This window comes from Xenopus laevis, chromosome 2S (assembly GCF_017654675.1).
Source record: "Xenopus laevis strain J_2021 chromosome 2S, Xenopus_laevis_v10.1, whole genome shotgun sequence".
NCBI classification, from domain to species: domain Eukaryota; kingdom Metazoa; phylum Chordata; class Amphibia; order Anura; family Pipidae; genus Xenopus; species Xenopus laevis.
Genome location: NC_054374.1, coordinates 19,143,988 through 19,171,987, shown reverse-complemented (window position 1 = coordinate 19,171,987; position 28,000 = coordinate 19,143,988). Strand labels below are relative to the sequence as shown.

Genomic DNA, 28,000 nt, shown 5'->3' with positions numbered 1-28,000 from the left:
ATTCAGAGAGTGTCCCACCCTGTCCTCCATTTCAATTAATGGGGATTGAGGCAGGGGGGGAAAAGTGATGTCAGTTTGAAGGAATCTCAAATGCAATCACATGATCCTTATTTACTGTACTGATAACTTGTGTTGTGCTATGATGATAGTAATCTATATAGTGAGAGAAACTGGTGTTGCAGCCATGACACTTACACACAAGTCTCCTGAACTCACACACTCATTAGGAATAACAAACAGGATCCAGCCAATAGTTCTAATAACTTTATATAAAATTCCAGAACAAGTTGGATTGAAGGCAAGGGGGTGTCCTTTATTCTGTAGGATGAACACAACAAGAATGGAGATCGTTACAAGAGAGAAAACAACTGCAGATGAGAATTAATTAAGGAGAGCAATTGACATAAACTAAGAGCTTGGGGGCATCACGTGCGGGACATGGTCACGGGCAGAATCCAATCACACCACATGCCAAGCGACCCCCGGCGTTGCCAGTTTTCAGACTCTCGTCATCTCCACCTTTGCCCAAGTCATCTTGCTTCTCATGGACCTGATTGGAGAGGAGGGTATAAAACAATAACAATAGTAAAGTTGTGAAGACTTGGGTTGATAAAGCCGAGTTCAGACAAATTCAGCAGGTCAGTTGTATGGAGCGAAACATTAGCCAGATATGTATCAGCTGAATTGTTGGCCAGGGGTTCAAGAGATCAGATCACTATACTTGCTCCAAGGTGTTGGGAGCCAAACTATTCACTTGGTGCCCTCACTAAACAAAAGATCGTACAGTGCAGGGTAAATGGCCACATTTATCAAAGGTCTTTTTTTTTTTAAATTCTATTAAATTCGAATATATCTCAATTTCGACTGGGGGGTTAGCTATAAACAGGGCTGGATTTACATAGCGTGTGACCCTAAGCCCACTGCCATTCGTCGCCACTGTCCCCTCCCCTTTATTCGTACAAATAAAAAACTATCGTATCTACTGCGCATCACCAGTGTTTTTGAACCAATGTGGGTGAGGTTGGGCAGCATGCCTCTCCCTAAAATCCTGCTGCCCTAGGCCTTGGTGACCTCTCCACAAATACGGGCCTGGTTATAAATTAAAAAAAAAAAAAAAAAAAAAAACCTTGCATCGAATTTGACTATACTTGATTTGAGTTTTCTCCGAAAAAATGTCAGGAAGGCTACGAACGTTCAAATTGGTCCCTGGACTACTTCCATTAACTTATACATGAACTAGGCAGGTTTTAGGTGGCGAACAGTTGAATTCGAGATCTTTAAGGGCCAGAACATGAATCTCAAAATTCAAATTTGATAGATTTTGAAAAAAAAAAAAAAAAAACTAACTTTAAATTCAAATCTGCCCCTAACTCTCTATTAGTGACGCAGATGTGGGTTTAGGTCTCGTGTTCACAAGGGAATATTGGACTTACCACAGCAGTACGGCCAATGATCGAGCGCTCGCCTTTCAGGGAGATCTGAGGGTCTGTGAATTTGAACTGAGCAACACCACCTTCAGCCGTCACATTGCCAAGATCCCCAACGTGCCTGTAGGAAAGTAAAGGTGTTAGAGAAAGACGATGCCCTGGAACATCAACATCTCTGAGCACTTAGAAAGTTTCCTTCCAGAGAAAGTCTTACACGGGAGCCAATGAGAACAAATTCCAGGTTTCCCATCATCTCTCTCGTTAGGGACTGAAGGACGAACACATTAGAACTAGGGGTGCACTGAATTCACTATTTTGGGATTAAGCCGAATCCCTGAATCCTTTGTGAAAGATTTGACCAAATCCTAATTTGCATAAGAACATTATGGAAAGGAGAAAGTGTGGGGGGGGGGGAAAGTCACGTGATTTCCCTACCCACCCCTAATTTACATATGCAAATAAGGATTTGGTTCGGTCGGGTACAAGGATTCGGCAGAATCCTGCTGAAAAAGGACAAATCCCGAACCAAATCGTGAATTTGGTGCATCCCTAATTAGCATGTATTGCATTTGGACACAAAGTGCTGGTTGTTGAGCAGTGCATTGGGTTCAGCCATGATTAGTGCTAATGATCCTCTATAAACCCTAGGACTGAATAGATCCGCCTCCGTCATGAACTTCCCATCTATACACACTCATACACGGGCCGATAAATACGGTCGACAGCTTATTGACCCCAGATCAATATCTGGCAGGTTAAAAAATCCAGTCAGATAGCGGCCGCATCTGTGAGTGTATGCAGTCCCGCAACCTGACCGCCTGTATTGGATCCATTATGATCAGATCGTTGGGCCCACGATCGGATCAGTCCAATATCGCCCACTTCAATGTGGGCACGTCGGGGAGAGATCCCCTCGTTTGGCGATCTACGTCTATGGCCACCTTTAGTTATATATAGAGTCACAGATAAGAACACGAGATTCCAATAACCGCCGCCCCCTTCCCTCATGATGGACACAGTGCCCCCTTGTGGAGGAACCTGGTCAGAGCTCTCTCTTCCTAAACAGGTTTCCCCAACATTTAGATCCCATTAATCACATTTCTCCTGTGCAATTTGTGTTCCTCCATACAAAATAAATAAGCGGTTCCAGTTACATAATATGCGCAGTTGCATTGTGTTTGGGATATGTGATACATGATATATTATATGTGATACAGGGAGCGGCACCCTAATAATCCCCCAGGAATTATAAAAAGAAAAGGAACTGGTTTATCCAGATACCTATCAAGCAGCGGTGTCCTGGAACACCTCCTTCTTTACATTTAGGGGCAGATTAGTAGGTCGAATAGTAAATTCAAATTTTTTTTTTTTTTGTGTCGAAATTCATACATTCAAACTTTTTGTACCGGCCAAAATAACTATGGTCATAAATACGAGGTTTTATAGTATAATCTGTGTGTGGATATTATAGTGCCACGAATATTGGTTGTTCTTGCCCTAAAAATACTGCAGTCTTTCCAGTGTAGGACTTCCTAAACTGTGGGAATCCTGGAGGAAAGGCTACGCCATAAAGCAAGGATATACTGTATAACAAGGATCTATAGAGAATCACCTGTCGGCATCTTTGGGGGATCCGTGATTCTTGTTCTGCGGGTTGAAATGAGGGCCGGCGCTGAGACAGCCTGGAATAAGCAGAGAGCACAGGAATGTGACACACAATAACAATCGAATAAAGGATCATTATACTGAAATAACAGAAACGTTTGTGTAAATAGAGTATCTTTCTATAGTTGCACAAGGCCCTGATCACAGGACAGCTCCCTTGACTCTTACCATTAGTGTTGTCCCCAAACACGTGGATATGGAAGCCGTGATTTCCGTCAGTCAGACCCTCGATCTTCCCTTCCACTGTCACGTCACCATCGTCCTGCGCAGAGACGGGAGGAGAGGAGGAGCTTATTATGGGAAATGCACCCAATCGCAGCACTTTTTAGTTGAACCAGATCCATACCCATCCAATCATGTAACTATTCAATCGTTAGACGGCTGAAAGTATCAATGCTTTCGGTGCCTGCCAATCAGAACCCAGAAACATGGAAAGGTACCAACCACGTCCTCTGTTTACTGGCTACTCATGCAGCAGATACATGAAAAGGTGCCAGCACTCAAGGGGTTAAAATCCCTTGAGCATAATCCCTTCCACTGGTTAATTTTTAGGATACCCCCGCCCCTCTTAGAAGCAGACACCAACAAACTTTGGACCTGCAAATTGCAGTCCCATCTCTATAAAGGGGTCACTTCTCCGGCCAATGAGATGTAGGAGCAAATAATTGTCTGTGTGTGAAACAAAAAGACTGACATTTGGACATAAAAGTGCTGACTCATGCTTACACAGCAAGTGCCGGTTTATCAGACTGGCATTCTGCCACACAGGCATCTGATTCTTAAAGGAGAACTAAACCCTAAAAATGAATGTGGCTAAAAATGTCATTTTATATACTGAACTTATTGCACAAGGCTAAAGTTTCAGCTTGTCAATAGCAGCAATGATCCAGGACTTCAAACTTGTCACAGGGGGTCACCATCTTGGAAAGTGTCTGTGACACTCACATGCTCAGTGGGCTCTGATTGGCTGTTGAGAAGCTAAGCTTAGGGCTCGTCACTAATTATCCAGCAGAAAATGAGCTTCCCCTGTAATATAAGCTGATGCTACAGGTTTGCTGATTATTAAATTCTGATGCTAATTGCACTGGTTTCTGTGCTGCCATGTAGTAATTATGTGTATTAATTACAAATCAGCCTTATATTGTGACATTTCTATTCTATGTGTACTGTATATTGTGAGTGGGTCCCTAAGCTCAGTAAGTGACAGCAGCACAGAGCATGTGCAGTGAATCAGCAGAAAAGAAGATGGGGAGCTACTGGGGCATCTTTGGAGACACAGATCTTTACTGCTAAAGTGCTGTGGTTGCCTTGGGCTGGTACTGAAGCACAAAACATCATGTACAACAACTAATTCTTTAGTTAGGCTTTAGTTCTCCTTTAAACGAGCCCAGATGCAGTTAGACACAAAGTGTTGTAGTTAAACAGGCTTCCTTGGTGCATTTCTGGTCTAAAGAGGCCACTGCAAGGACACAACCCCCCTCCCCCCCCCTATAGTCATTCACAGACTGAGGGCAATAAACAGTTTTTTGTGCTGCATCAGGGCTCTGTGCTGCATCTGGCACAGGTACAGTAACTGCATGGTGGCAATGTGGAAATGCACCAGGCTAATAAGTTATAATAAGTGGTGCAAGGAGATGATCAGGAGTAAAGTGGCTGATGTGAGTTCCCTGGGAGCAGGAGCAGCAGTGTAGAGTAGGAGCGAGTAATCCCCAGATTAGCAGAGTATTAGCCAGACAATTACATGTCACAGAGCACGGGGCTTAGTCTCGACACACAAATCCGGGGATGAGAGGGCTGAATGTGACTCAACAAGCAGAGCACCGGGTCACTGGCACAAACTGCAGGAATCTGAGGTCCAGAAAGTGTGTCAAAGTCCAGCGTGATTCTCCTGTATAGTGACTATAACTCCCAGCATTCTCTGCAGCCTGAGAAAGAGTTTATATAACCCTCTAGCAGCACGAGGCAAAGCCTGTCCTGTTTCTTATACACGAGGTTCTGCACAAGGGGTGAGCAGGGAACTCATTCCTAATATACTATAATATACTACATGGTGAAAAGGCTCAGATGTTGCTGATTCATGTGTATAGTGATAGCAGGCAACTGGCACCACAGAACTACAACTCCCAGAACCACTTGCTCTGGATTCTATTCTTAGTGGGGGACTTAAGTCATTCTCCCCAGGGGCTCATTGTTCTTTATATAAATCCCCTGTGTCCTGAGTGCAGCACCTGACACTAGAGATAAACCGGTTAATATCGGCAGTGCAAGAAGCCCGGGCCCCAATCTATGTGGCCCACGTACACTGACAGCAGCACTTGCTATAGTATATAGAATGGTATATAGAATCTTATGGGTTTTTTACTTCTACCTACAGCCCCAACAACCTGCCCCCTGATACTCTGCACCGGGGACTGATGTCCTGCCCCATCACACCTACAGTTGCCACCTGGCCAGTATTTTAGCGCCGGGCCTGTAAAAATGGTGGTTGATTCCAACGTTATTAAAAAAAGGTAAATATATAGGAAGGCCGGTATTTTTATCCAGAAAAGGTGGAAACCCTAATCACAGCATAAAGACATACAGGAGAGAACATGGATGGGGCCCCTGCACAGATTGCTCTATAGGTGCCCCAGTTTAAATCATTTTTAAACTTATACCCACCTAAGGGCTCCTCCCACTAACTCCCCCAGCATGCACTGCCACTCTAGCCTGCCCCTCCCAGCATGCACTGCCACTCTAGCCTGCCCCTCCCAGCATGCACTGCCACTCTAGCCTACCAGCTCCCAGCATGCACTGCCACTCTAGCCTACCAGCTCCCAGCATGCACTGCCACTCTAGCCTACCAGCTCCCAGCATGCATTGCACTGCCAGTCACGCCGTGCGCCTCACAGAGCCTGTGGAAACGCTTGTTGTAGTTGCACAGATGGCGCAGGCAGTATATGACAAGCAGCTCAATGAACATGAGTGGCCCACACGGAAAGGGCACGGCAGTCCTAGCGCGGAAGGCACAGAGCCCCCCACTAGAATACTCGCCTGTTGCTCGAAGCGCACCACACCCTTTACATCGCCGCTTCCCGCCAGCACACACACCGCCTTCACCATGGCTGCAGCACAACTATCGACAACTGGCACCAGAGAGCTTAGAGCGAGACAACACGTGACAAAACTGCCCCATGTGATTCCTCCAGCCAATAAAAGCAGCGCTTTTAAGACCCACCGCCCTCGCAGCTGTCAAATGAGCGAGCTTACTGAGCCACGTGACCCGAGGGCTGGCCGCCTGCTCTGCTCGGGGCTGTGTTTTTGTTTTGTTTTTTTATAGAAGGCAGTATCTGCGTGTGACCCATGGGCGGATTTTAATGAAGGCTTGGGGAGGCTAAGCCTTCCCAAACCAGCACAGTAAATGTCCTTAAAACGGGGGATTTGAAAGACTGATTCTAGCAATACGTTGCTACAGAACGCAGTAACTTTGTTTCACTTGCAGCTCCCGTAGTGTCACACAGGCTGAGAGATCAGCTGACTGATGACCGGGAGGGGAGTGGGCGGGACCTGCACAGCTCAGAGCTGATCTCTCTGGAAGAAACGCTGTTTGCTAAATGGAAGCTCAGGTTTAGCCATGTGCAGCATCTCCAGGACTACAGTGAGTTTATAAGATCCCAAGTAGTTATAAATATGTATTTATTCCACAAACCAGCTTGCCAGTTGCTCATATATATATATATTTCTATTTATTTATTATATCACACAGACATTCAGAGACTTAGGCAATGAGAAGGGAACAATTATTTGTGTATTGTGTATAACTGTATTTGTTGCTCCCTTTATCCCATGGTTAGAAATATGTATTTAATCTGAGTCAGCTTGCTGCAGTTTTACCCCTTCCTGACATGCCAAGATGTGCTTCTCACATGGAATCCTGGTGCATACCTCCCAACATTTTGGAAGTAAAAAGAGGGACAAAATTTTTTTTCCCCGCACGTAGCGCAGCAATTTTTGGCCACACCCCATTCTGTGGCCACACCCCCTAATTACCATGTTTGTTTTACAAAATTTGGCAGGTTATGAAAGTTTGAAAATATTTCTCCTTTTCTAAACTGTGTTTTTGTGTCTCAAAATTGTTACAAAGTATCTTATTTGCACCTGTTAGCTGTTCTGGGCTCTCTGCTAAAAGCCAATTAAGTGAGAAACTTTGTTTCTTTTTCTGGCTGTTCAGTGCAGAGAAAAGAGGGACTTTCCAGTACAGATCAGGGACTGCGGGTTGAGCTGTCAAAAGAGGGACTGTCCCTCCGAAAAAGGGACAGTTGGGAGGTATGCTGGTGACAAGAGTACAGAGAGGAGGACAGTGGGGTGAAATAGAGCAGATTAGCCTCTGTATCTGTCTGTACTTGTTCCATTTAATCACATGACCTTATATTTTGGGGAAATATATTTTCTGAGGTGAAGACTTCCACTAAATTCACAAAATGTATTTCTGACATACTATGTTATACTTGATGTTTATTCTGCATTTATTTTGCTGTGTTTGTCAGGGATGTTATACACTACATGACACTATTTAATCTCTGCTCTTACTGGATTGTATATTGTATAAAAGTTGGTATACAAAACACACACACACACGCACACATGTATATAATTATTCAAGAGGGTATTCAAGAATATTTATTGCAGCATCACTGTGCTTTTGTGGAAGAACAGTGATGTTGCAATAAATATTTGGTGAATTTAAAAAAAATCAGTGTGCTGGTCCCTCTTGAACAATTATATACATTTACTTGGCCAAGCACCCGTAAAGTGGAAGTCAGAGACAGAGTGCGGGTACCTTCCGCATTAATATATATATAGAGAGAGAGAGAGAAAAAAAAAAAGAAAATGAGAATTCATGCAGGGATACTATTGACCATAGCTTTTGTTTAAAGGATGCCTATAATCTAAAAAATGTTTCACCAACTATAGAAACATTCCAGATGGGGCACACAATAATATTTGTTTTAAAGGAGAACTAAAGAAGTTGGTCAGAAATGTTGTACATTATGTTTTGGGGTTCTGTACCAGCCCAAGGCAACCACAGCCCTTTAGTGGAGAAGATCTGTGTCTCCAAAAATGCCCCAGTTCCCCGATATATATATATATATACAGTGGCGTAACTAGTTGTTACTGGGCCCCATAGCAAATTCAATTTAGGGCCCCCAAAATATTTATAAGTTGGCCTATCTTACCAAGATATATTAAAATTGCTAATTAATTAGGGTCTCACAGGGCCCCCTACACTCCTGGGCCCCCCTGCAACCGCAGGGTCTGCTTCCTCTATAGTTATGCCCCTGTGTATATATATATATATATATATATATATATATATATATATATATATATATATATATATATATATATAGTCAACTACAAGAGGTCCTCTGCACTCAACCCATTATCAATATATTTAAGACAGTGACATTTTGTGCATACTGCTACTGAAAAATGCCTTACCCTTTAAACAACACAGGGATTGTTTGTCCATATATTGCAATATATTTAAGCTGGCCAACTACGTCAAAGTCATCCCATATCTGGCCAGTCCTACGCTTAATTTTCATCTAATTCATTAAGAATTCAATTGCTTAATTATACATTTTACAAAGGGACTAAGTTTTACCTGCAACTTACTTGCTGCTTTCAAAGTAAAACTCCCAAACTTGGCTGCCCTATTATTTGGGAGTTTGGGAGTTTTACCTTGAAAGCAGCTAGTAAGTTGCAGGTAAAACTTAGTCCCTTTGTAAAATGTATAATTAAGCAATTGAATGTTACTTCTCTGGTGTATGGTGTTTCAGGAGTCAGAACCAGCAGTGCAGTGAATATAAACCTTCTTCCCTAAAAAATGAAGGTTAAGGGTCAGGGCACACAGGCACATTCTGGGACATTAGTTGCCTGGGGACAAATCTCCCCAAACTGCCTTCCCGCCAATTTAAAATGTAAATCACCGACGAGATGTCACTCGGAGCGCTTTGTTTCCTTGTGAGGCGACTTCGGAAAACAAAGTGCTCCAAGCGTCATCCAGCCGGCGGGAGGTAGTTCGGGGAGATTAGTCGACCGAAGAAGAGAGGATTTGGAATCTGTTTGTGTGCCCTAAAGGCAAGTCAACCCCAAAATATAAATCTGTCTAAGAAAAAATATAATTCTAAGCAACTTGTCAATATACATTTATGAAACATTTGAAGTGCTTTTAAAGTTATTTGCAGAAAACAGTTGCAACTGAAAGCAGCATTTGCTCTTTACTCCTGGCTGTTACATTTTAGACAATGTAGAAAAAGTCTGAGTTCCCCCAGCGAAGACAGGTCTGTAAAAGGAACAGTAACAGCAACAAATGAAAGTGTTTTAAAGTAAGTAAAATATAATGAGATTACCATGCGTGTCCGTGGCTCAGCCATAGGAATTGATCCTTTTCACTGGACTTTATCCCTGAATATTGCAGAGAGAACATGTCTAGCTAATACAAAAATTGTTTATTATTTGCTTAATAAAAGAAAACCTAATTCTAAGCAACTTTGCAAAAAACATTCATTACACATTTTCTATGGTGTTGAAGTTTTTGGATATGTATTTCTATTGAAAGCCATGTTTGTCCCTTTCTATTCTCTGCCCTGATGGCTAAGACTGTTGATACAATGTAAGACAAGGCAGCTGATTAAAGAAAGATTAAAGTAATGAAGATGTTGTCCTACACTGGTAAAACTGGTGTATTTGCTGCAGCAGCTTGTTTATATAAACTATAGTAGTACTTATCTGTTATCTACTGTGTATCCTGTGCTTGAATGGCTGCCCCCATGGCTACACAGCAGCTTGTTTATATAAACTATAGTAGTACTTATCTGTTATCTACTGCGTATCTTGTGCTAGAATGGCTGCCCCCATGGCTACACAGCAGCTTGTTTATATAAACTATAGTAGTACTTATCTGTTATCTACTGTGTATCCTGTGCTAGAATGGCTGACTCCATGGCTACTCAGCAGCTTGTTTATATAAACTATAGTAGTACTTATCTGTTATCTACTGTGTATCCTGTGCTTGAATGGCTGCCCCCATGGCTACACAGCAGCTTGTTTATATAAACTATAGTAGTACTTATCTGTTATCTACTGTGTATCCTGTGCTTGAATGGCTGCCCCCATGGCTACACAGCAGCTTGTTTATATAAACTATAGTAGTACTTATCTGTTATCTACTGCGTATCTTGTGCTAGAATGGCTACACAGCAGCTTGTTTATATAAACTATAGTAGTACTTATCTGTTATCTACTGTGTATCCTGTGCTTGAATGGCTGCCCCCATGGCTACACAGCAGCTTGTTTATATAAACTATAGTAGTACTTATCTGTTATCTACTGTGTATCCTGTGCTTGAATGGCTGCCCCCATGGCTACACAGCAGCTTGTTTATATAAACTATAGTAGTACTTATCTGTTATCTACTGTGTATCCTGTGCTTGAATGGCTGCCCCCATGGCTACACAGCAGCTTGTATATATAAACTATAGTAGTACTTATCTATCTACTGTGTATCCTGTGCTAGAATGGAGCTCCTCTTCAGAAAAGGCGACGATCCATCATGCGGTGCTCAGTTTCTCCTCCCTGGCTATCTCCTATAAGAAATCAGGCAGGAGAAATCGAGCGCCACAAGATGCATTGTCGCCTTTTCTGAAGAGGAGCGCAAGCAGAGTTTCGGTAAGTTTTTTCTTAATAAAGACTTGATTGATTTAAAAGTTTAATTTGTCTTTGTCTTTTTAAAAAATTTATCTTACTGGTCCTTTAACCCACAGGGACAGGCAACTCCACTTGGTGGCTAAAGTTAGAATTAGATGGGCTCGCTTCAGGGACCTTGGCTGTGGCACATCTAGTTAAATTGTCCCAAGTTCTACCCACAATTACTACCCACTATGGAACACTGCCTGTTGACATTAGGTGAAGCTCTTGGGATGCCCTGGATTATCAAGGTGACAGGGGGCATCTGGGCAATAATGGTGTGACCCAAACATCGTTACCTTGATTGCAAGGGGACGGGAAATAAAGCAAATACAGTTATTTTGGCTTCCTATACAAGTAGCGCATGTCCCATACACCATTGCACATTGTATATATCTGGAAGTACGCCGGCCCCCGTATTAACACACAAGCTGCATGGACTAAGGACAGGACTTTCTACACACTGACCCCATGCACACTATGCAACCGCACTAAACTGAGTATGTACAAAAAAAACAAAAAGGTACTTGCATCCACATATGCTATTTGCAAACTGCACTGAGCCCCAATGCACCCCCACAGCCTGCTCTGTAGAAGATATTGCTGTTTTGAACATTGATTTAGCTTTAGTCCCGCCAGTACAACACAAATACAATAGTGCATTTTGCACCTGACACAATTTAGCTTTGGTTACCATTATGATAAAAAAAATGCTGCATTGTGGGTAATAAACATGGTGGTGTAAATGAGCCCCTTGTGTATATGTCATGAGCATTCCCTGTTCTGTTCTCTATATTCCAATAGGGGGCGCTGTTACATAAAGTATAGGAGCTCGGAGTAAGGCACAAGCAAGCAGCACAATCCTATCAATATACTGACCCTTCTGTGCTGCTGATTCCCTTTTTACCTTAGTCAGACCATATATTCCCCATCCTGTGTCATGATCAGGGCATCTGAGACTACGCAGAATCATTGTACGCCCGTAGCAGTCTCCTTGTTGATTGAGATACAGAGGGGAAAGAACATGGGCCTCGTTTGTTTTTGTGGACAACGTTAAATCAGTGCAATTTGTAATGTGTTTATGTACAGTGCAGCATTTTCCCATAATTCAGTGGCTGCTGCGTGTCCCCACATAGTCTGGTGGCTGAAGCCTATGGAGATGTTCTCTCTTGTATAAGGACAGTATATAAGGAGGGGATGCACCGGGTTAGGGTCGGATGAAGGCTGGGGTGCATCGGGTTAGGGTTGGGTGCAAGTTTTTCTGGACCCGCACATCACAAAGTGGCACTAGAATTTACACCCTGATACAGTAAGCCAGATACAGTAAGCATCATGCCTCATAAAAAGTAATTTCTGTCTCTCTGGAGAGATGCAGGGAGTTGAAATGCAGCATGCCCTACCCTGTATGAGATTGCAGAAGTGCCATAATAACATAGTATTGCCAATTGCACATTTTCTACACAAGTTTCTCAGTGCCCATGCCTAGGACAGCAGCTTTGGAGCCTGTATAGGAAAACATCCCTCCCCCATATTCTTGGAAAGCCATCAGCCTCCCACTGGACACCTGCTCCAAAGGTAAGTTTAGGGGAGGGTTACCACACTGATATGACTGGCACATGTGTAAAGAATGTTGGAAATAACTCTTGATTAGTAGAGGGCAGAGCAGAACCAAGAGGTAATTGTGCCCTAGGCAAGAGTGTCTACAACTCTGCTCCCCTCACTCACCACTGCCACTTTGCCTCCCTGACTGCCTGCTTGCTCTCTGCAGCTCCTGTGCCAGTCAATTCTTGGCAGCTAGAAAAGGCAGTGGAGGTATGTGCATAGGGTCCTAGTGCCCCTTCACCACCTAGTTGCACCCTAGGCACATATTTCTGCTGCTTACCCCTAGTTCCCTGGTAGAGGGACAGGCGAGGGTCAGCACCAGACAAAGTTACATGGGTGTAGGTCCCTGCCCTCTTCTTGCACACACCCTAATAAGCAGCAGGAGGACACGGAAAGTGCTGGGAATTCAGGCCCTGAACTAGGGGAGTGCAGGCAGAAGAGGTAAGTGACCAGCTCCCCCGCACCATTGCAGACTAGTCCCTGGATCCAGGCCTGGACTGGCAGTCAAAATAGGCCCTGCCATTCTAAGTACACAGAGGCCCAAACAGCCTCCTACCAGCCCACTATATGGTAACTTTCTATGGAACCATACAGCAGCCCCTCTGGCATTTGCCAGAACCCACAGATTGCCTGGATCTCTATGAGCTATCTCCCATAACCCTGTATTCCCTCACTTGCTAAAAAGCCATCCGACCCCTTCTTAAAGCTATCTAATGTATCAGCCTGTACAACTGATTCAGGGAGAGAATTCCACATCTTCACAGCTCTCACTGTAAAAAACCCCTTCTTAATATTTATCTGGAACCTCCTTTCTTCTTCTCGTGTCAGCTGGAAAGATCTACTGGTAAATAAAGCATTAGAAAGATTATTATGATATGATATATTTATATCTTTATGATCCCCTTATATATTTATACATAGTTATCATATCACCCCTCATATCTCTATCCCTGAGCTTAACCACTTGAGTCCCTAACCTGACAGCAAGGTCACCGCAGGGTGCTAACCCTTCACTAAACTCCTCGTCGGAGCCTTGGCTGCTCACTAACTTTCCTGAACCTATCTGTCACTCCTATAGTGACCTATTACATTTTCTGACCTGACACTCACTTCTATACTGAAGCCTGCCTCCACCTCAGGCCCTAGCAGCACACCCCACTTCCAATGGGTGCACTGGACAGAGACAGAACACATGGCAACATCCCTTTTTAAAACCTCTGGGGAACTACATTGACATCTACTGGTCAGTCACTGAACTGCCAAAAGAATACGTTCACATAGGAAAAATGAAACTAAAGAACCTAAAGGTTAGCAAAACCTTTACCCTCCTACACATACACTGAAGAAAATAACTGATTTGCTTTTTCTGTATCTGTTACAACCGTACTGGTACCATTATTTGAAAATAGTTCGAATTACGAATGTTTTTTTTTTTATTGCTACTTCAACCATCGAATTGGCTACTTCGACCTTCGACTATGACCTTCGACTTCAAATCGAATGATTCGAACTAAAAATCGTTTGATTATTCGATCATTCGATAGTCGAAGTACTGTCTCTTTAAGAAAAAACTTCGACCCCCTAGTTCGCCACCTAAAAGCTACCGAAGTCCATTTTAGCCTATGGGGAAGGTCCCCATAGGCTTTCCAAGTTTTTTCTGATCGAAGGATAATCCTTCGATCGATGGATTAAAATCCTTCGAATCGTTCGATTCGAAGGATTTAATCGTTCGATCGAACGGTTATTCCTTCGATTGGTCGATCGAATGAATTGCGCAAAATCCTTCGACTTCAATATTCGAAGTCGAATGATTTTAATTCGCCAGTCGAATATCGAGGGTTAATTAACCCTCGATATTCGACCCTTTAGGGCTCTTACACATGAGCGTTCCGACCTGCGTTCCGTTTTTTGGCGTTCAGCCGCAGGGGAGCGCAGGAATAGACGCAAGTCATTATTTGAAATGGGGCTGTACTCACTCAGGCGCGTGTAGGCGCCAAACGCAGGAAAAATGCAGCATGTTGCGTCTGAACCTGCGTTCGGCGCCTACACGCGCCTGAGTGAGTACAGCCCCATTGGAAATGTAATGCGTCTATTCTTGCGCTCCCCTGTGGCTGAACGCCAAAAAACGGAACGCAGGGGAGCGCAGGTCGGAACACTCATGTGTAAGAGCCCTAATACATCTGCCCCTTAATCTTTTTACTATTAATATACCTAAAAAGCCTTTTGAGGTTAGTCTTAGTCGCTACTGCAATGTGCTCCTGATTTCCTATCTTTGCCTTCCAGATTGTGGGTTTACAACATTTATTATAGTCTTTATATTCATTAAATGCAGCTTCTGTCTTAACAGACAAGTAGTTATTAAATGCCTTTCTCTTCTTTCCTATAAACTTATTTACTTCTATATTAAGCCACATGCGGTGATTCTTGGTGCTTCTACATTTACTCCTTAAGGGAATAAATTGAGAACAGTAACAATTTAATATCATTATCAATATATTTAAGACATTGAGACATTTTGTGCCTTAAACTACCAAAAAAAATGTATGTAGAAAAGATCTTCTTGCCTGGAGTTCCTTAGAGATTGACCCCCTGCTGTGTGACCCAGAATAACCAGTTTTTTAGTTATGCACATGATTTATTTGCACCATCTTTGTTTCTTGTATGTCAGCTGATGCCCCCAGGTTCCTTTTATCCAGATATAACTACTATGTATGCCTCCTTTTGTAAGAGTTCCGATGCAGAACCCCCCCATACACCAGCACTGATTAAACACATTCACCCGAAGCAGTAAATACCTCCCAATGTTTATTGTTCTGCTCATTTGTTTATATTGTGCCTGTATAAAAGTCGCTCCATGCTGCGCGCCTGCTGTTGTTCGATTTGCTGCGGATCCATTATAATAGCTGCACCTCCAACTCAACAACAGGGAGCCTGGGCTAAAATATCAAGTTAATGCCTTAAATACACAATATGGGTATCTCAGGCTGCAGTTTGGTCATGCCAATAAATTACTCCTGTAAGCAGCTGCAGAACTAGAAGATTCAAGATTTTTGTTTGGGCTGCACCATCACCAAAATCTAGGGGAGGATAATGTGTTTTGAAGATATACAAGCGTGAGACCTGTTATCCAGAATGCTTGGGACCTGGGGTTTTCCAGATAAGAGGTCTTTCTGTAAAATAAAAACCATCTCTATAGTTAAATAATTTTATCATTTATCCTATATGTCTATTAGGATAAATTATGTTATAATTAATATATTTATTTTTGTGTAGGTAATAATTAATTCATATGGTGCTGGTTTTACATTTGACTGTAAATTAATATTTTCCTCAAAAATTGTCCCTTTATTGGAGCTCCCCATAGATATTCTCTGGTCCTTGTTTTTTTTTTCAAATGAGGGGTGGGCATATCCGAACCTTCCCTGCCAGAAGCATAGTATGAGCAGGACAGCCAATCACAGCCCTGCAGTCACACAAGCACAGACAGGCTTCAGTTCCCTATCAGGTCCTGCTAGCTGCTGATTGGTCCCTGTCCTACAGTGCAGTGAGCTGAGAGCCGCCGGCTACCCTGCATATTCAGAGAATTAAGGGAGCAGGAAGTGGAAGAGAAGGGAGGGATTATTAAGGGTTTTGCAGAAATATTCAATAAATCAGCCTGAAACACTACTTTTTTTTAAGCACAATTCTTCTATATTTAAAAGAGTATAATGCACTGGTACGTTCTTGTTTTTCACTCAAAATGTCTCCTTTTAATCTACGAAAAAATGATTTAAACATTAAATGTTATTAAATCCAATAAGGATTCATTAGGTCTTTCAACTAGCAGTTAGGCAGGTTATATATAGACTTAAATGGTTGAACTTGATGGACTTGTGTCTTAACTTAAATGTTACTACGATTAATTATGTCTCAGTTGAGATTGAGTGCAAGGTACAGTTTTATTATAAAAGAGAAAAGGGAAGTCATTTTTTAAAAACGTGTAAATATTTCATTAATATGGAGTCAATGGGAGACAGCCTTTCCGTAATTTGGAGCTTTCTGGATAATGGATTTCCAGATAATGGATCCCATACCTGTATATATTGAAACTATTGAAATCACTAACTGCACTTTAATTTCTGGCTCCTGAAACAATGTATCGGAAGCCAGTGATTAATGGAACTGGAGGAAAACGGGCTTCTGTGATACTGTTTCAGTAGTCGGAACCAGCGACTACTAAGGTAGAAACAAACACTGCTTTCAATAGAAATTACATATTTAGAAAAAAACAACAACTTTAATAGCATGGAAATGTTTAATTAAATATGGCAAGTTTTCTTAGAATTGTATTCATTATGCAGAAAGCATCCATGTAAGAACTTTCAGTCAAATCTCACAGACAGAGTGCGGGTGCCGTGGGCCACAGATCAAAGATTAGTGGTCAGTGCTGCTTTTATTGGCTACGGGCATCACATGGGGGTATTTACTGGGTGGAGATCTCATTTATCTGACACATTCAATATGCACCTCTGCAGTCCAGCATGTGATCAGGCTCTACCCAGTGGCAGATCTACCTGGCGTGTGATTGAACCAGGGCCCACACCACACCCCCTTGGGGCCCGTTGGCTGTTGAAGCGAATCCGCCGCAGATCATTTCTGGAGGGCCTGTACCCCTTGGGGCCTGCCGGCTAAGGTGTATTGGGGCATGGCCAGGTGTGACATTTAATTTTCCAATTTTTTTTATTGGCCCCCTATTCTACTTGATTGCAGTCAGGGCCACCATCAGAAATCGCAGGGCCCAATATGAAAAAATATACTGGGCTGCGCCCACCACAAGCCCCACCTACATGTCCGCCCTCCCACCCCACAGGTCCACCACACACTAAAAAAAACATTGGTGGCTATGGTTCCCACATGTTAATAAAAAAATATTGCTGGTCAGGCCCCCCCCATTGAAAAAAACATTTGTGGTCAGGGCCCCCCGTTAAAAAATATTGGTGGCTAGGACCCCAATTTGGAAAAAAAATTGGTGGCCAGGCCCCCCCCACGTTATAAGAAAATTGGTGGCTAGGGCCCCCCTTTATCGTCCATGTAAAAAAACTTGCCCTCTCCCAGAAGTTTAAAAAAAAATTGGTGCCCAGGGCCCCACCACACAACAGTGACCACAAAGGGTTACCTTAAGTGTGACCCACCTGCTGTCAGTGAGCTGCCAACTACAGAAGGGAGGAGGGGAGCACAGGTGGCTGCTTCTTCTTCCAGTGACAGCATTTTCTTCCCTTATTGGTCACAGAATTTCAAGTCTTGGTAAAGCTGCATGGTGATTGGATGAGCTGGAGGAGAAGTTCAAACCTCAGCTATCCAATCCCTGAGCAGCTCAATTGGGACTTAAACTCAGTGACCAATAAGGGGAAGTAATGGACGGAAGATACCTCCCCTTGTGCTCCCGCCCTGCCTTCCTGAAGTCAGCAGCTCTCAGAAAGCAGGTGGGCCTGGCTAATCAAGTGCCGCATGGCCGGGCCCCCCTTACCTTCGGGGCCCCCTACAACTCTCCCCCCTGTCCCCCCCTGATTGCAGTGTTGGACTGGGATGCCAGGGGCCCACCAGAAAACCTTAGACCATGGACCCACTTTTCAAACCAGGGGAGTAACTACAGAGGAAGCAGAGAGAACAAGGGGCACGGCTCAAAAACTTACGCTCCCGTAGCTGCTCATCTATAAAAGGTGCTCAGTCCACACCATCCCCACTGTCCACACAATTTCGGCAACCCAAAAAAAAGGACGGCATTCCGGAAAAAAAGCAGGTTTATTGCAGACTCGGATCACAATCACCTTATGCATTTCAGGAATGGATCCCTTAATCATAGGCTATGATTAAGTGATCCATTCACGAAACGCGTAAGGCGATTGTTATCCGCAGGAGTCTGCAATAAACCTGCTTTTTTTCCGGAGGGCCGTCCTTTTTTTTGGTTGCCGAAATTGTACAGAGGAAGCAGAACCCTGCAGGGGGCCACAGGAGGTATAGGGGCCCCATGAAGCCCTAAATAATGAGCAATTTCAACAAATATTGGTATATTGGTAAAAAATGGACAACCTCCATTTATGTTGGAAAAATGAATTTGCTGTCAGGCCCAGTAACATCTAGTTACACCACTGTTCCAAACTATTATTTCTCCTCACTGAACCTCTTTATTCGCCTAGTCTTTTATATCTACTTATTCTATTCTTCCATTATTAAGCATCTTTTCCCCATAAAGAAATAGGGAATGATCGTGAAATAGTCCAAATGGTTAGAAGCAAGAGACCCACTGACACCTGGGCCGATCGGGAGTTTTCCTGGTATCCCGGTGGGCCAGTCCAACACTGCTTGATTGGCAGGGCCCGTGGCAGAGGGTACCAAGGAGGTCAGTGAACTAATAACTATGGCCTCCTAGGGGTGGGAGTGTGCTGTTAACTAAAGCTGCCAATAGACGTGTAGATTTTAGCCTTGTGTCTGACAAATAGAAGTGATAGTCACCCTTTGATATTGTCAGGCAACACATGCAGAGAAATGATCACAAATCTTCTAACCTGTCCAATCGACTAAATGACTGATCACCACGAAAAATGTCAGGACAAACCTTCAATTCGTATGATTTTGTTTTTGCGTCTATGAGATACCTAGAAATGAGATGGTAGCACCTAATTGTAGTTCAGGAGCATCCCTCTGTCCATGCTCCTGTTCAGCCCCCATGTATTTTGCTCTAAACCACCACTAGGGGCCAGGCCTGAGCATGTTTGGTTTTGGCCACATCGGCATCAAATGAGCTGCTAACCAAAAGGGTTGCAACTATAAAACAGGGGTCCCCAACCTTTTTTTACACATGAGCTACATTTCAATTATAAAAAGAGTTTGGGAGCAACACAAGCATGTAAAAAATTCCAGGGGGAAAATAAGCGCTGTGATTGGCTATTGGTAACCCCTATGTGGACTGTCAGCCTACAGGAGACTCAGTTTGGCACCTGGTTTTTATACAACCAAAACTTGCCTCCAAGTCAGAAAATAAAAAATAAGCACCTGCTTTGAGGCCACTTGGAGCAACAAACAGGGGTTGGTGAGCAACATGTTGTTCCTGAGCCGCTGGTTGGGGATCACTGCTATAGAAACGCAGACCCCCCTGAGTGATGGAGACCCCGTGCGTTATAGGGACACTGGCTGGTAAGGAGTTTCAAGCAAAATAGTGCCCTAAAATGATTTGATGTGGGGCCCAGTAACTATAGTTACACCAGTGCTGTCTATTATATCTCACTTTGCTGTATGTGTAGCAGTGTGATTTAGTTGCCCTTTAACTCAGTGTAGCATTTACAGGTGCCGATCCAAACGGTATTAACTCATGGCAGTTCCTACTTGGAAAACAAATACAAGCAATAAATCAAGCAGTAAGAATTCCCTTTAAGTCGGTGCTGAAGTGCAGGGCTTTGGCTGGACATACTCAGTGTCACTCTATACCCCCCCTGCACAGGTGCATCGTCTCTTGTTACAAGTTCAAACGTCTTCAAGGACATCCCTGGGGGGATCATTTATTATCAGCGTGGAGAGGAACACGCAATAGAGACACGCATAGGAATGCAGCCCTGACAGCGCTGGGAATGGGAAACTCTGGGAAACTCACATGAATTCCCCAAGATTTTTTCAGTCCCCTCAAAATATGAAAGACCATTGTTCCGGTTCTGGTCCCTCGATGCTGAGAATTCAGCCCAGGGTCGGACTGGTGGGTGCAGGGCCACCAAATGCACTGTTTATATGGAAACCAATTGCTGCTGTTATTTACAGTATATACTTGTCTTGTGCAGGTCAGGCAAGGTTATATAAATCGTTACATATTAAGGGCCAGGCCCATATGTAATCAGTGTCGAAATGGGCCGGTGGACTGGGCCGGCATGGGTTAAAGAATAAGACTGGCAGATGACTACTTTACATAAAGCCTATTTATATTGTCAGATACCTGTCAAGTAGGCAGCCATATGTAATTAGTGTTGGACTGGGCCGGCGGGACACCGGGAAAAAACCTGGTGGGCCCCAGCCCTAGTGGGCCCCGCCGGCCCAGCCCCGGCCTTTCACGGAAGGCGGAAACGGCTTTAGACTTCCCTCACTGGCCCCCAGCGTGTGACGGAACAAAAAAGAAGGTGGGCACTGGGGGGTGATGTTTCGGCTCTGAAAGGGGGGGCAAAGGATGCTTTGTGTCTGGGGAGGGGGGCCCTGGGGGGGGTTTGTTGGCCCGAGGCAGCAGCCCCGGTGGGCCCTGCTTTTTAAATGATCCTTTCTTTATATAGCACCCTGCCTGTGGAGCTAATCATCTAAGGTCCCTACAGGCATTGGGGAAGATCATAGATCATTTTGGGACAAGGGGGACAAGTTTCGCTGTTAAGTGTAACTTTTTTGCTTCCAAGCTGCAAAATGTACCAAAATGTATCAGAGACTTGAGCAGAACACAGTGGCGGAACTACTGGAGGTGTGGGGGGGTTTCAACTACACCAGATCCCGCACCCCCTTAGGGCCCGCCGGTGGTTCGCTCACTTGCGAATCCGCTGCGATTTCCACTTCCGGAGCGGGGGGGGGAGTAGGGTTACCACCACATCCCTGAACACATATGAAATCCACAGCCTGCATGGCTAATTCATTTGACGCATGATACATGGCTGCACATAAATCAGTTCAGTCTGCAGCATGCATCTAAATGAATTGCTAATTAGCCATGCAGGCTGTGGAATCCATATGTGTTTTAAAGGGGTGAGGTGGCAACCCTAGGGGCCCGGCAGCTGCATAGACTGCACTCAGGCCCCACGCCGGGTAGTTCTGTTACTGGCAGAACATACTAACTCAGTGGTGTAACTAACTAGGAAGTAGACTGGGGTTGCACCCAGGGGTGCAGGCAGCCTGGCGGGGTTCTACTTCCTCTGGAGTATGTCCAGCTGGGGGGGTCGTGGGATCGAGGAAGTATCTACAGTGCGAGGAATTGATTATGTGCAGAAGGGCCCTGGGAAAAAAATCATTGTCAAAGGCCCACTGAAACTACACCCTGTACTAACTTTACTGCAAATTGTGTCCAAGGCAGAATCAAACACCAAGGTTAGAAGCACTGCCCACTGAGCTCCTGTCTATACATAATTAACCAATTAGCATAACTAAACACAGGAGCTAAGCACACAATTAGTATTAGACACTGAAAGGGAAGTGCTTTCCCTTTGTGTAAATACAGCAGGAGAAAGAGAGAAGCAGAACAGTTTCTATGATCAGAAAAGCAACAAGTGAAAGTTCAGTTTGGAACAATGGGTTCTCCTTAATGACTTCCTCTTTCCTCTGCTCTCCAGCTGGGCTCTCTGCTTTATGGCATAGCCGTTACTGGATCAAAGCTTTTATTTGCCTTTGTTCGATATTTGGTTATGATACCTCCCAACTGTCACGTTTTTTTCAATGGGGCTGTACTCACACAGGCGCAGGAAAAATGCAGCATGTTGCGTCTCAACCTGCATTCGGCGCCTACATGCGCCCCATTAAAAAAAACGGAATGCGTCTACTCCTGCGCTCCCCTGCGGCTGAACACATAAAAACGGAACGCAGGGGAACGCAGCTTCAAACGCTCGTCTGTAAGAGCCCTAAAACTTAATTGGCTTTTGGCAGATATCCCAAAATACGTGGCAGGTGCACCTAGATACTTTTGTAACTATTTTGAATTTTATTTTTAATTTTACATTCTTTCAATTTTATTTTTTACAAGTTTTACAAAAACTTTTGCAACAATAAGCAAAGAAGCAATTGTAACAGTTTAAGATAAGCAGGAAATTGTGACTTGCAGCTTAAAGGGCAATTGACCTTCATTAGCAAAACTGTAATGACACATAAAAATCACGGAAATGTGGTCAGACTTTCATAACCTGCCAAATTTGGTAAAATGAACATGGTAATTAGGGGTGTGGCCATAAAAATGGGCGTGGTAAAAAAATTTGTCCCTCTTTCTATTTCCAAAATGTGTCACTGGGCTTCATGTATCAAGAGATCGTCACATAACTAGAACAATGGCTTAAACCAGCCGTACATGCCCACAATTCAACCATAAAGCCCAAACATCTGGCACATATTCCCAGCTGCAGAGCCGAGGATATCTTGAAGGACTCTCCTGTCAATATTCAATGACTCTTTTCATTTCCATCAAGTGTGTAAGTTAGATATCAGGTGCAATTTACTGACAGCAGGAGAGGGGGAAAGAGGCAACATGCTGCGCTCCACCTGCGTTCGGCACTTACATTCGTCATTGTGAGTACAGTACAGTACAGAAACGCAGAGGAGCTTAACCAAAAAAGCTCATAGTACTAGCCCTAAATCAGGAAGACTCCTGACAAATACAGGGTAGTTGATAAGTCTAGGATCCTCAAACATGTATAATATTATAACACAAATATAAAGGAAAGTTTTTCTTGTGCCTGATATGACTGTGTATATTTAACAGAGATGTTCTGCTGTTTTTTTTATAGAGAAGTGTAATTAAATAAGTAGGTTTCCTTCCTTTCTCTCACAAAGAAGCACTGCTTTATGGCTGAGATTCTAGCTATCTGTATAACAGAGCATTCTGTCCCATATGATTGCAAACAGACTTAGGTGGGTTTCAGCTCAAATTGCAAATACTTGCAGTTATTCACCAAAACCTGCTGAGTCTGTTTGGGAGTCAATTAAATGGGGAAGAGAGAGGCGGCTACTGCCCATGGTAGGGCCGATTTTCGGCTAGCTGATTTCAGCCACCGCGTGGGCCTAGCCATAGTTATATAAACAAGCTGCTGTGTAGCCATGGGGGCAGCCATTCAAGCACAGGATACACAGTAGATAACAGATAAGTACTACTATAGTTTATATAAACAAGCTGCTGTGTAGCCATGGGGGCAGCCATTCAAGCACAGGATACACAGTAGATAACAGATAAGTACTACTATAGTTTATATAAACAAGCTGCTGTGTAGCCATGGGGGCAGCCATTCAAGCACAGGATACACAGTAGATAACAGATAAGTACTACTATAGTTTATATAAACAAGCTGCTGTGTAGCCATGGGGGCAGCCATTCAAGCACAGGATACACAGTAGATAACAGATAAGTACTACTATAGTTTATATAAACAAGCTGCTGTGTAGCCATGGGGACAGCCATTCAAGCACAGGATACACAGTAGATAACAGATAAGTACTACTATAGTTTATATAAACAAGCTGCTGTGTAGCCATGGGGGCAGCCATTCAAGCACAGGATACACAGTAGATAACATATAAGTACTACTATAGTTTATATAAACAAGCTGCTGTGTAGCCATGGGGGCAGCCATTCAAGCACAGGATACACAGTAGATAACAGATAAGTACTACTATAGTTTATATAAACAAGCTGCTGTGTAGCCATGGGGGCAGCCATTCAAGCACAGGATACACAGTAGATAACAGATACGTACTACTATAGTTTATATAAACAAGCTGCTGTGTAGCCATGGGGGCAGCCATTCAAGCACAGGATACACAGTAGATAACATATAAGTACTACTATAGTTTATATAAACAAGCTGCTGTGTAGTCATGGGGCAGCCATTCAAGCACAGGATACACAGTAGATAACAGATAAGTACTACTATAGTTTATATAAACAAGCTGCTGTGTAGCCATGGGGGCAGCCATTCAAGCACAGGATACACAGTAGATAATAGATAAGCCATGGGCTGCCCCTATGGCTATACAGCAGCTTGTTTATATAAACTATAGTAGTACTTATCTGTAATGTACTGTGTATCCTGTGCTTGAATGGCTGCCCCCATGGCTACACAGCAGCTTGTTTATATGAACTATAGTAGTGCTAATCTGTTATCTACTGTGTATCCTGTGCTTGAATGGCTGCCCCCATGGCTATACAGCAGCTTGTTTATTTAAACTATAGTAGTACTTATCTGTTATCTACTGTGTATCCTTTGCTTGAATGGCTGCCCCCATGGCTACACAGCAGCTTGTTTATATAAACTATAGTAGTACTTATCTGTTATCTACTGTGTATCCTGTGCTTGAATAGCTGCCCCCATGGCTACACAGCAGCTTGTTTATATAAACTATAGTAGTACTTATCTGTTATCTACTGTGTATCCTGTGCTTGAATGGCTGCCCCCCATGGCTACACAGCAGCTTGTTTATATAAACTTTAGTAGTACTTATTTGTTTTCAACTGTGTATTCTGTGCTTGAATGGCTGCCCCATGGCTATACAGCAGCTTGTTTATATAAACTATAGTAGTACTTATTTGTTTTCTACTGTGTATCCTGTGCTTGAATGGCTGCCCTATGGCTACACAGCAGCTTGTTTATATAAATATATATATTATATAGTAAAGTTTCTGAATCAAACACACCAGTTGTACCAATGCAGGGCAGCAATACTTTATATGGTCATTCCTTTAAAACACTTTCATTTTTTGGTGTTACTGTTCCTTTAAATTGTTCTTCCAGTTATTTTACATTGCCTGCATTTATCTACTCTCATCAGCATTTATTAGTGCCAGCAAGTTATAGCAAAGGTAAATTATAATGGCCCAAGTTATGTATTGGGGGGAGGGGGTGCTAATGTTCCTGTGCTGCTTTAGGGCTCTTACACACGGGCGTTCCGACCTGCGCTCCCCTGCGTTCCGTTTTTTGGCGTTCAGCCGCAGGGGAGCGCAGGAATAGACGCAAGTCATTATTTGAAATGGGGCTGTACTCACTCAGGCGCGTGTAGGCGCCGAACGCAGGAAAAATGCAGCATGTTGCGTCTGAACCTGCGTTCGGCGCCTACACGCGCCTGAGTGAGTACAGCCCCATTTCAAATAATGACTTGCGTCTATTCCTGCGCTCCCCTGCGGCTGAACGCCAAAAAACGGAACGCAGGGGAGCGCAGGTCGGAACGCCCGTGTGTAAGAGCCCTTATGCCTAGAAGACCAGGTCCCTTTAAAAGTGACACTGCTGGGTGTTTTTTTCACTGAGTATTGCAATATGGATTCAATTTGTCATTCAAATGTTAATTAATAAGCTGCAATTTACAAAGAAATTAAAATAGGATAACCGCAGGCAATTGAGATGTCATTATAGATCAATAGTTATCAAGTGAGTTATCTCCTGTTGGAGGCTGAAGATAAAAGCCACTGATTAACAGCACTTGTACCCTCGTTAGCTTGTTCCTAACGAGCATAATGGGGGCTTGGGGCTTCTGACACCAGGATGAAATATTCTCACCACTTACGTGTTGTTATTTTAATAAGCAATCAGGGCGACCCAACAAATGATTATACTGCCCATTAATCACTTTCAGTATTAATTGTACTAATTGCCATCCCAAGATTATTGTAGCTAACCAGGCTCAAAGTGTTCAAAATCTTGGAATAAGTATATATAGAGTATATATATATATATATATATATATATATATATATATATATATATATATATATATATATATATATATATATATATATATATATATATAATATATACACACACATAATATATATTATTATATTATTATTTTTTATTATATATATATATATATATATATATATATATATATATATATATATATATATATGGATATGGATATTTATATAATACTTTTCTTTTATCATAATTATAATGGAGAATTCCTATCATACTTACCGTAATTCTCTTTTCCTGGAGTTCCTCCATGGCAGCAACTAACGGGTTAATTCCCCTATCCCGAGAATGGACAGGCTTAACAAGCAATAATTACAATCCTTTAAGAACCCACCCCAGCCTCCTGTGCGTTGTCTTTGTTTAAAGTCCTAAGGGTGGGAGCGCGTGCTGCCATGGAGGAACTCCAGGAAAAGAGAATTACGGTAAGTATGATAGGAATTCTCCATTTTCCTGGGTTCCCCATGGCAGCAACTAATGGGAAATAAAAAGCTATGGGGGGGAATAAACACATAACACCATCTGCATTATAAAAGTTTACTATTGAGTATCTAAACCAAGAACAGTTGAGGCAAAGAGAACAGCATCTTCAGTATTAACTTCCAACTTGTAATGTCTCAGGAAGGTTCTGGCTGAACGCCAACTGGCTGTCTTACAGATGATGTCAGTAGGAACCTTCTTCTCTGTTGCCCAGGATGTAGACACTGCCCTTACTGAATGCGCTGTGATACCCACAGGAATTTCCAGCTTCTGCTCAACATAGGCTCTCTTAATTACTGAAACTAGCCATCTGGCTAGTGTAGCTTTTGTAGCCGCATGACCCTTCCTTATGCCAGCTGGAATCACAAAGAGATTGTCTGATTTCCTCCAAACAGCAGATCTATCCAAATATATCTTCAAGCTTCTTACTGGATCTAGAAGGTGGATAGGATCTGAATCATTGCCTTCAATATTTGAAAAAGCTGGTAAAACAACCTCTCTCTTGAGATGAAACTGAGAAACCACCTTAGGAAGTACTGAAGGAAGTGGTCTCAAAATAGCTCTTTCTATATCACAAATTGTGAAGGGAGGATTAGCTGCCAAGGCAAATAGATCTGACACCCTGCTAGCCGAGGCCAGAGCCACAAGGAAAACCGTCTTGAGAGTTACAAAATAGTCCGAGACTTGTTCTAAAGGTTCAAATGGAGCCTTTGCTAGCCCTTGCAACACTAAAGGCAGACTCCAAGGGGCGGACAACTTCCTATTTGGAGGTCTTAACTTTAAAACAGCCTTGAGGAATTGAATTATTAATTCATTCTTAGCCCAATGAGTATTTGTAAGGGCTGTAAGAGCAGAAATCTGCACTTTTAGTGCACTCAAGCTCAACCCTCTTTCAAATCCAGTCTGAAGAAAAGATAATATGCTGGTGACTGATGGGGAAAATGGATCCATAGATTCCTTTGCAGAGAATTGAATAAATTTCTCCCAGATACGATGATACGTAGTATTAGTAGAGGATTTCCTGGATTTTAAGAGCATAGAGACCACAGGCGGAGAAATTCCCTCTTTCAATAGTCTTGACCGTTCAATTTCCACGCCATTAAATTCAGGCTCTGAGGGTCTGGATGCAGAATGGCTCCTTGTCTTAACAGACCTATCTGAACTGGGAGTTTCAGGGGAGGACGCATTGCTAAACTTAAAAGGAGAGGAAACCATGGTCTCCTCGGCCAATATGGAATGATGGCAATAACCTTGACCTTCTCCTGACAAACCTTCTTCAATACTGCCTGTATTAAAGGAATTGGTGGAAAGACATAACCCAACTTGAAATCCCATGGTATCGATAGAGCATCCGAACCCATCGCTCTGTGGTGAGGTTTCCAGGAGTAAAAGTGGGGAACCTTGGCATTCCATGGAGAAGCCATGATGTCCACCCCTGTTTTTCCCAGTTTTGAAGTTATCCAATAAAATACTTCCTGGTCCAGTTCCCACTCGTGACGATCCGCAAATCTTCTGCTGAGCCAATCTGCTTGATAATTCTGAACTCCTGGAAGATAGACTGCTGTCAAACTCCTGACATGAGTCTCTGCCCACTGCATGATCAATGCGGTCTCCTCTAATAACTGTTGACTCCTGGTTCCTCCTTGCTTTCTTACATAG

The 28,000-nt window shown here is 43.2% G+C and overlaps 1 protein-coding gene across 1 annotated transcript; it reads right to left on the bottom strand.

Annotated features, from left to right (window-relative positions):
* Positions 1-292: 292 nt before the first annotated feature.
* sod1.S (superoxide dismutase 1 S homeolog) lies at positions 293-6,249 on the bottom strand. The gene is made up of 5 exons (NM_001372114.1): positions 6,126-6,249; positions 3,261-3,354; positions 3,040-3,109; positions 1,434-1,548; positions 293-550 (listed from the first exon to the last, which is right to left on the bottom strand). The coding sequence occupies exons 1-5, from the start codon at positions 6,192-6,194 to the stop codon at positions 443-445; spliced, it is 456 nt and encodes a 151-aa protein (NP_001359043.1). The 5' UTR covers positions 6,195-6,249; the 3' UTR covers positions 293-442.
* Between the last annotated feature and the right edge of the window lie 21,751 nt (positions 6,250-28,000).

Coding starts and splice junctions, on each gene's coding strand:
- sod1.S (NM_001372114.1), bottom strand. CDS start 6,194: ATGGTGAAGGCGGTGTGTGTGCTGGCGGGAAGCGGCGATGTAAAGGGT. Junction 3,355..6,125: donor TGGTGCGCTTCGAGCAACAG/GCGAGTATTCTA, acceptor GTCTCTGCGCAG/GACGATGGTGACGTGACAGT. Junction 1,549..3,039: donor TCCCCCAAAGATGCCGACAG/GTGATTCTCTAT, acceptor ACTTTCCTACAG/GCACGTTGGGGATCTTGGCA.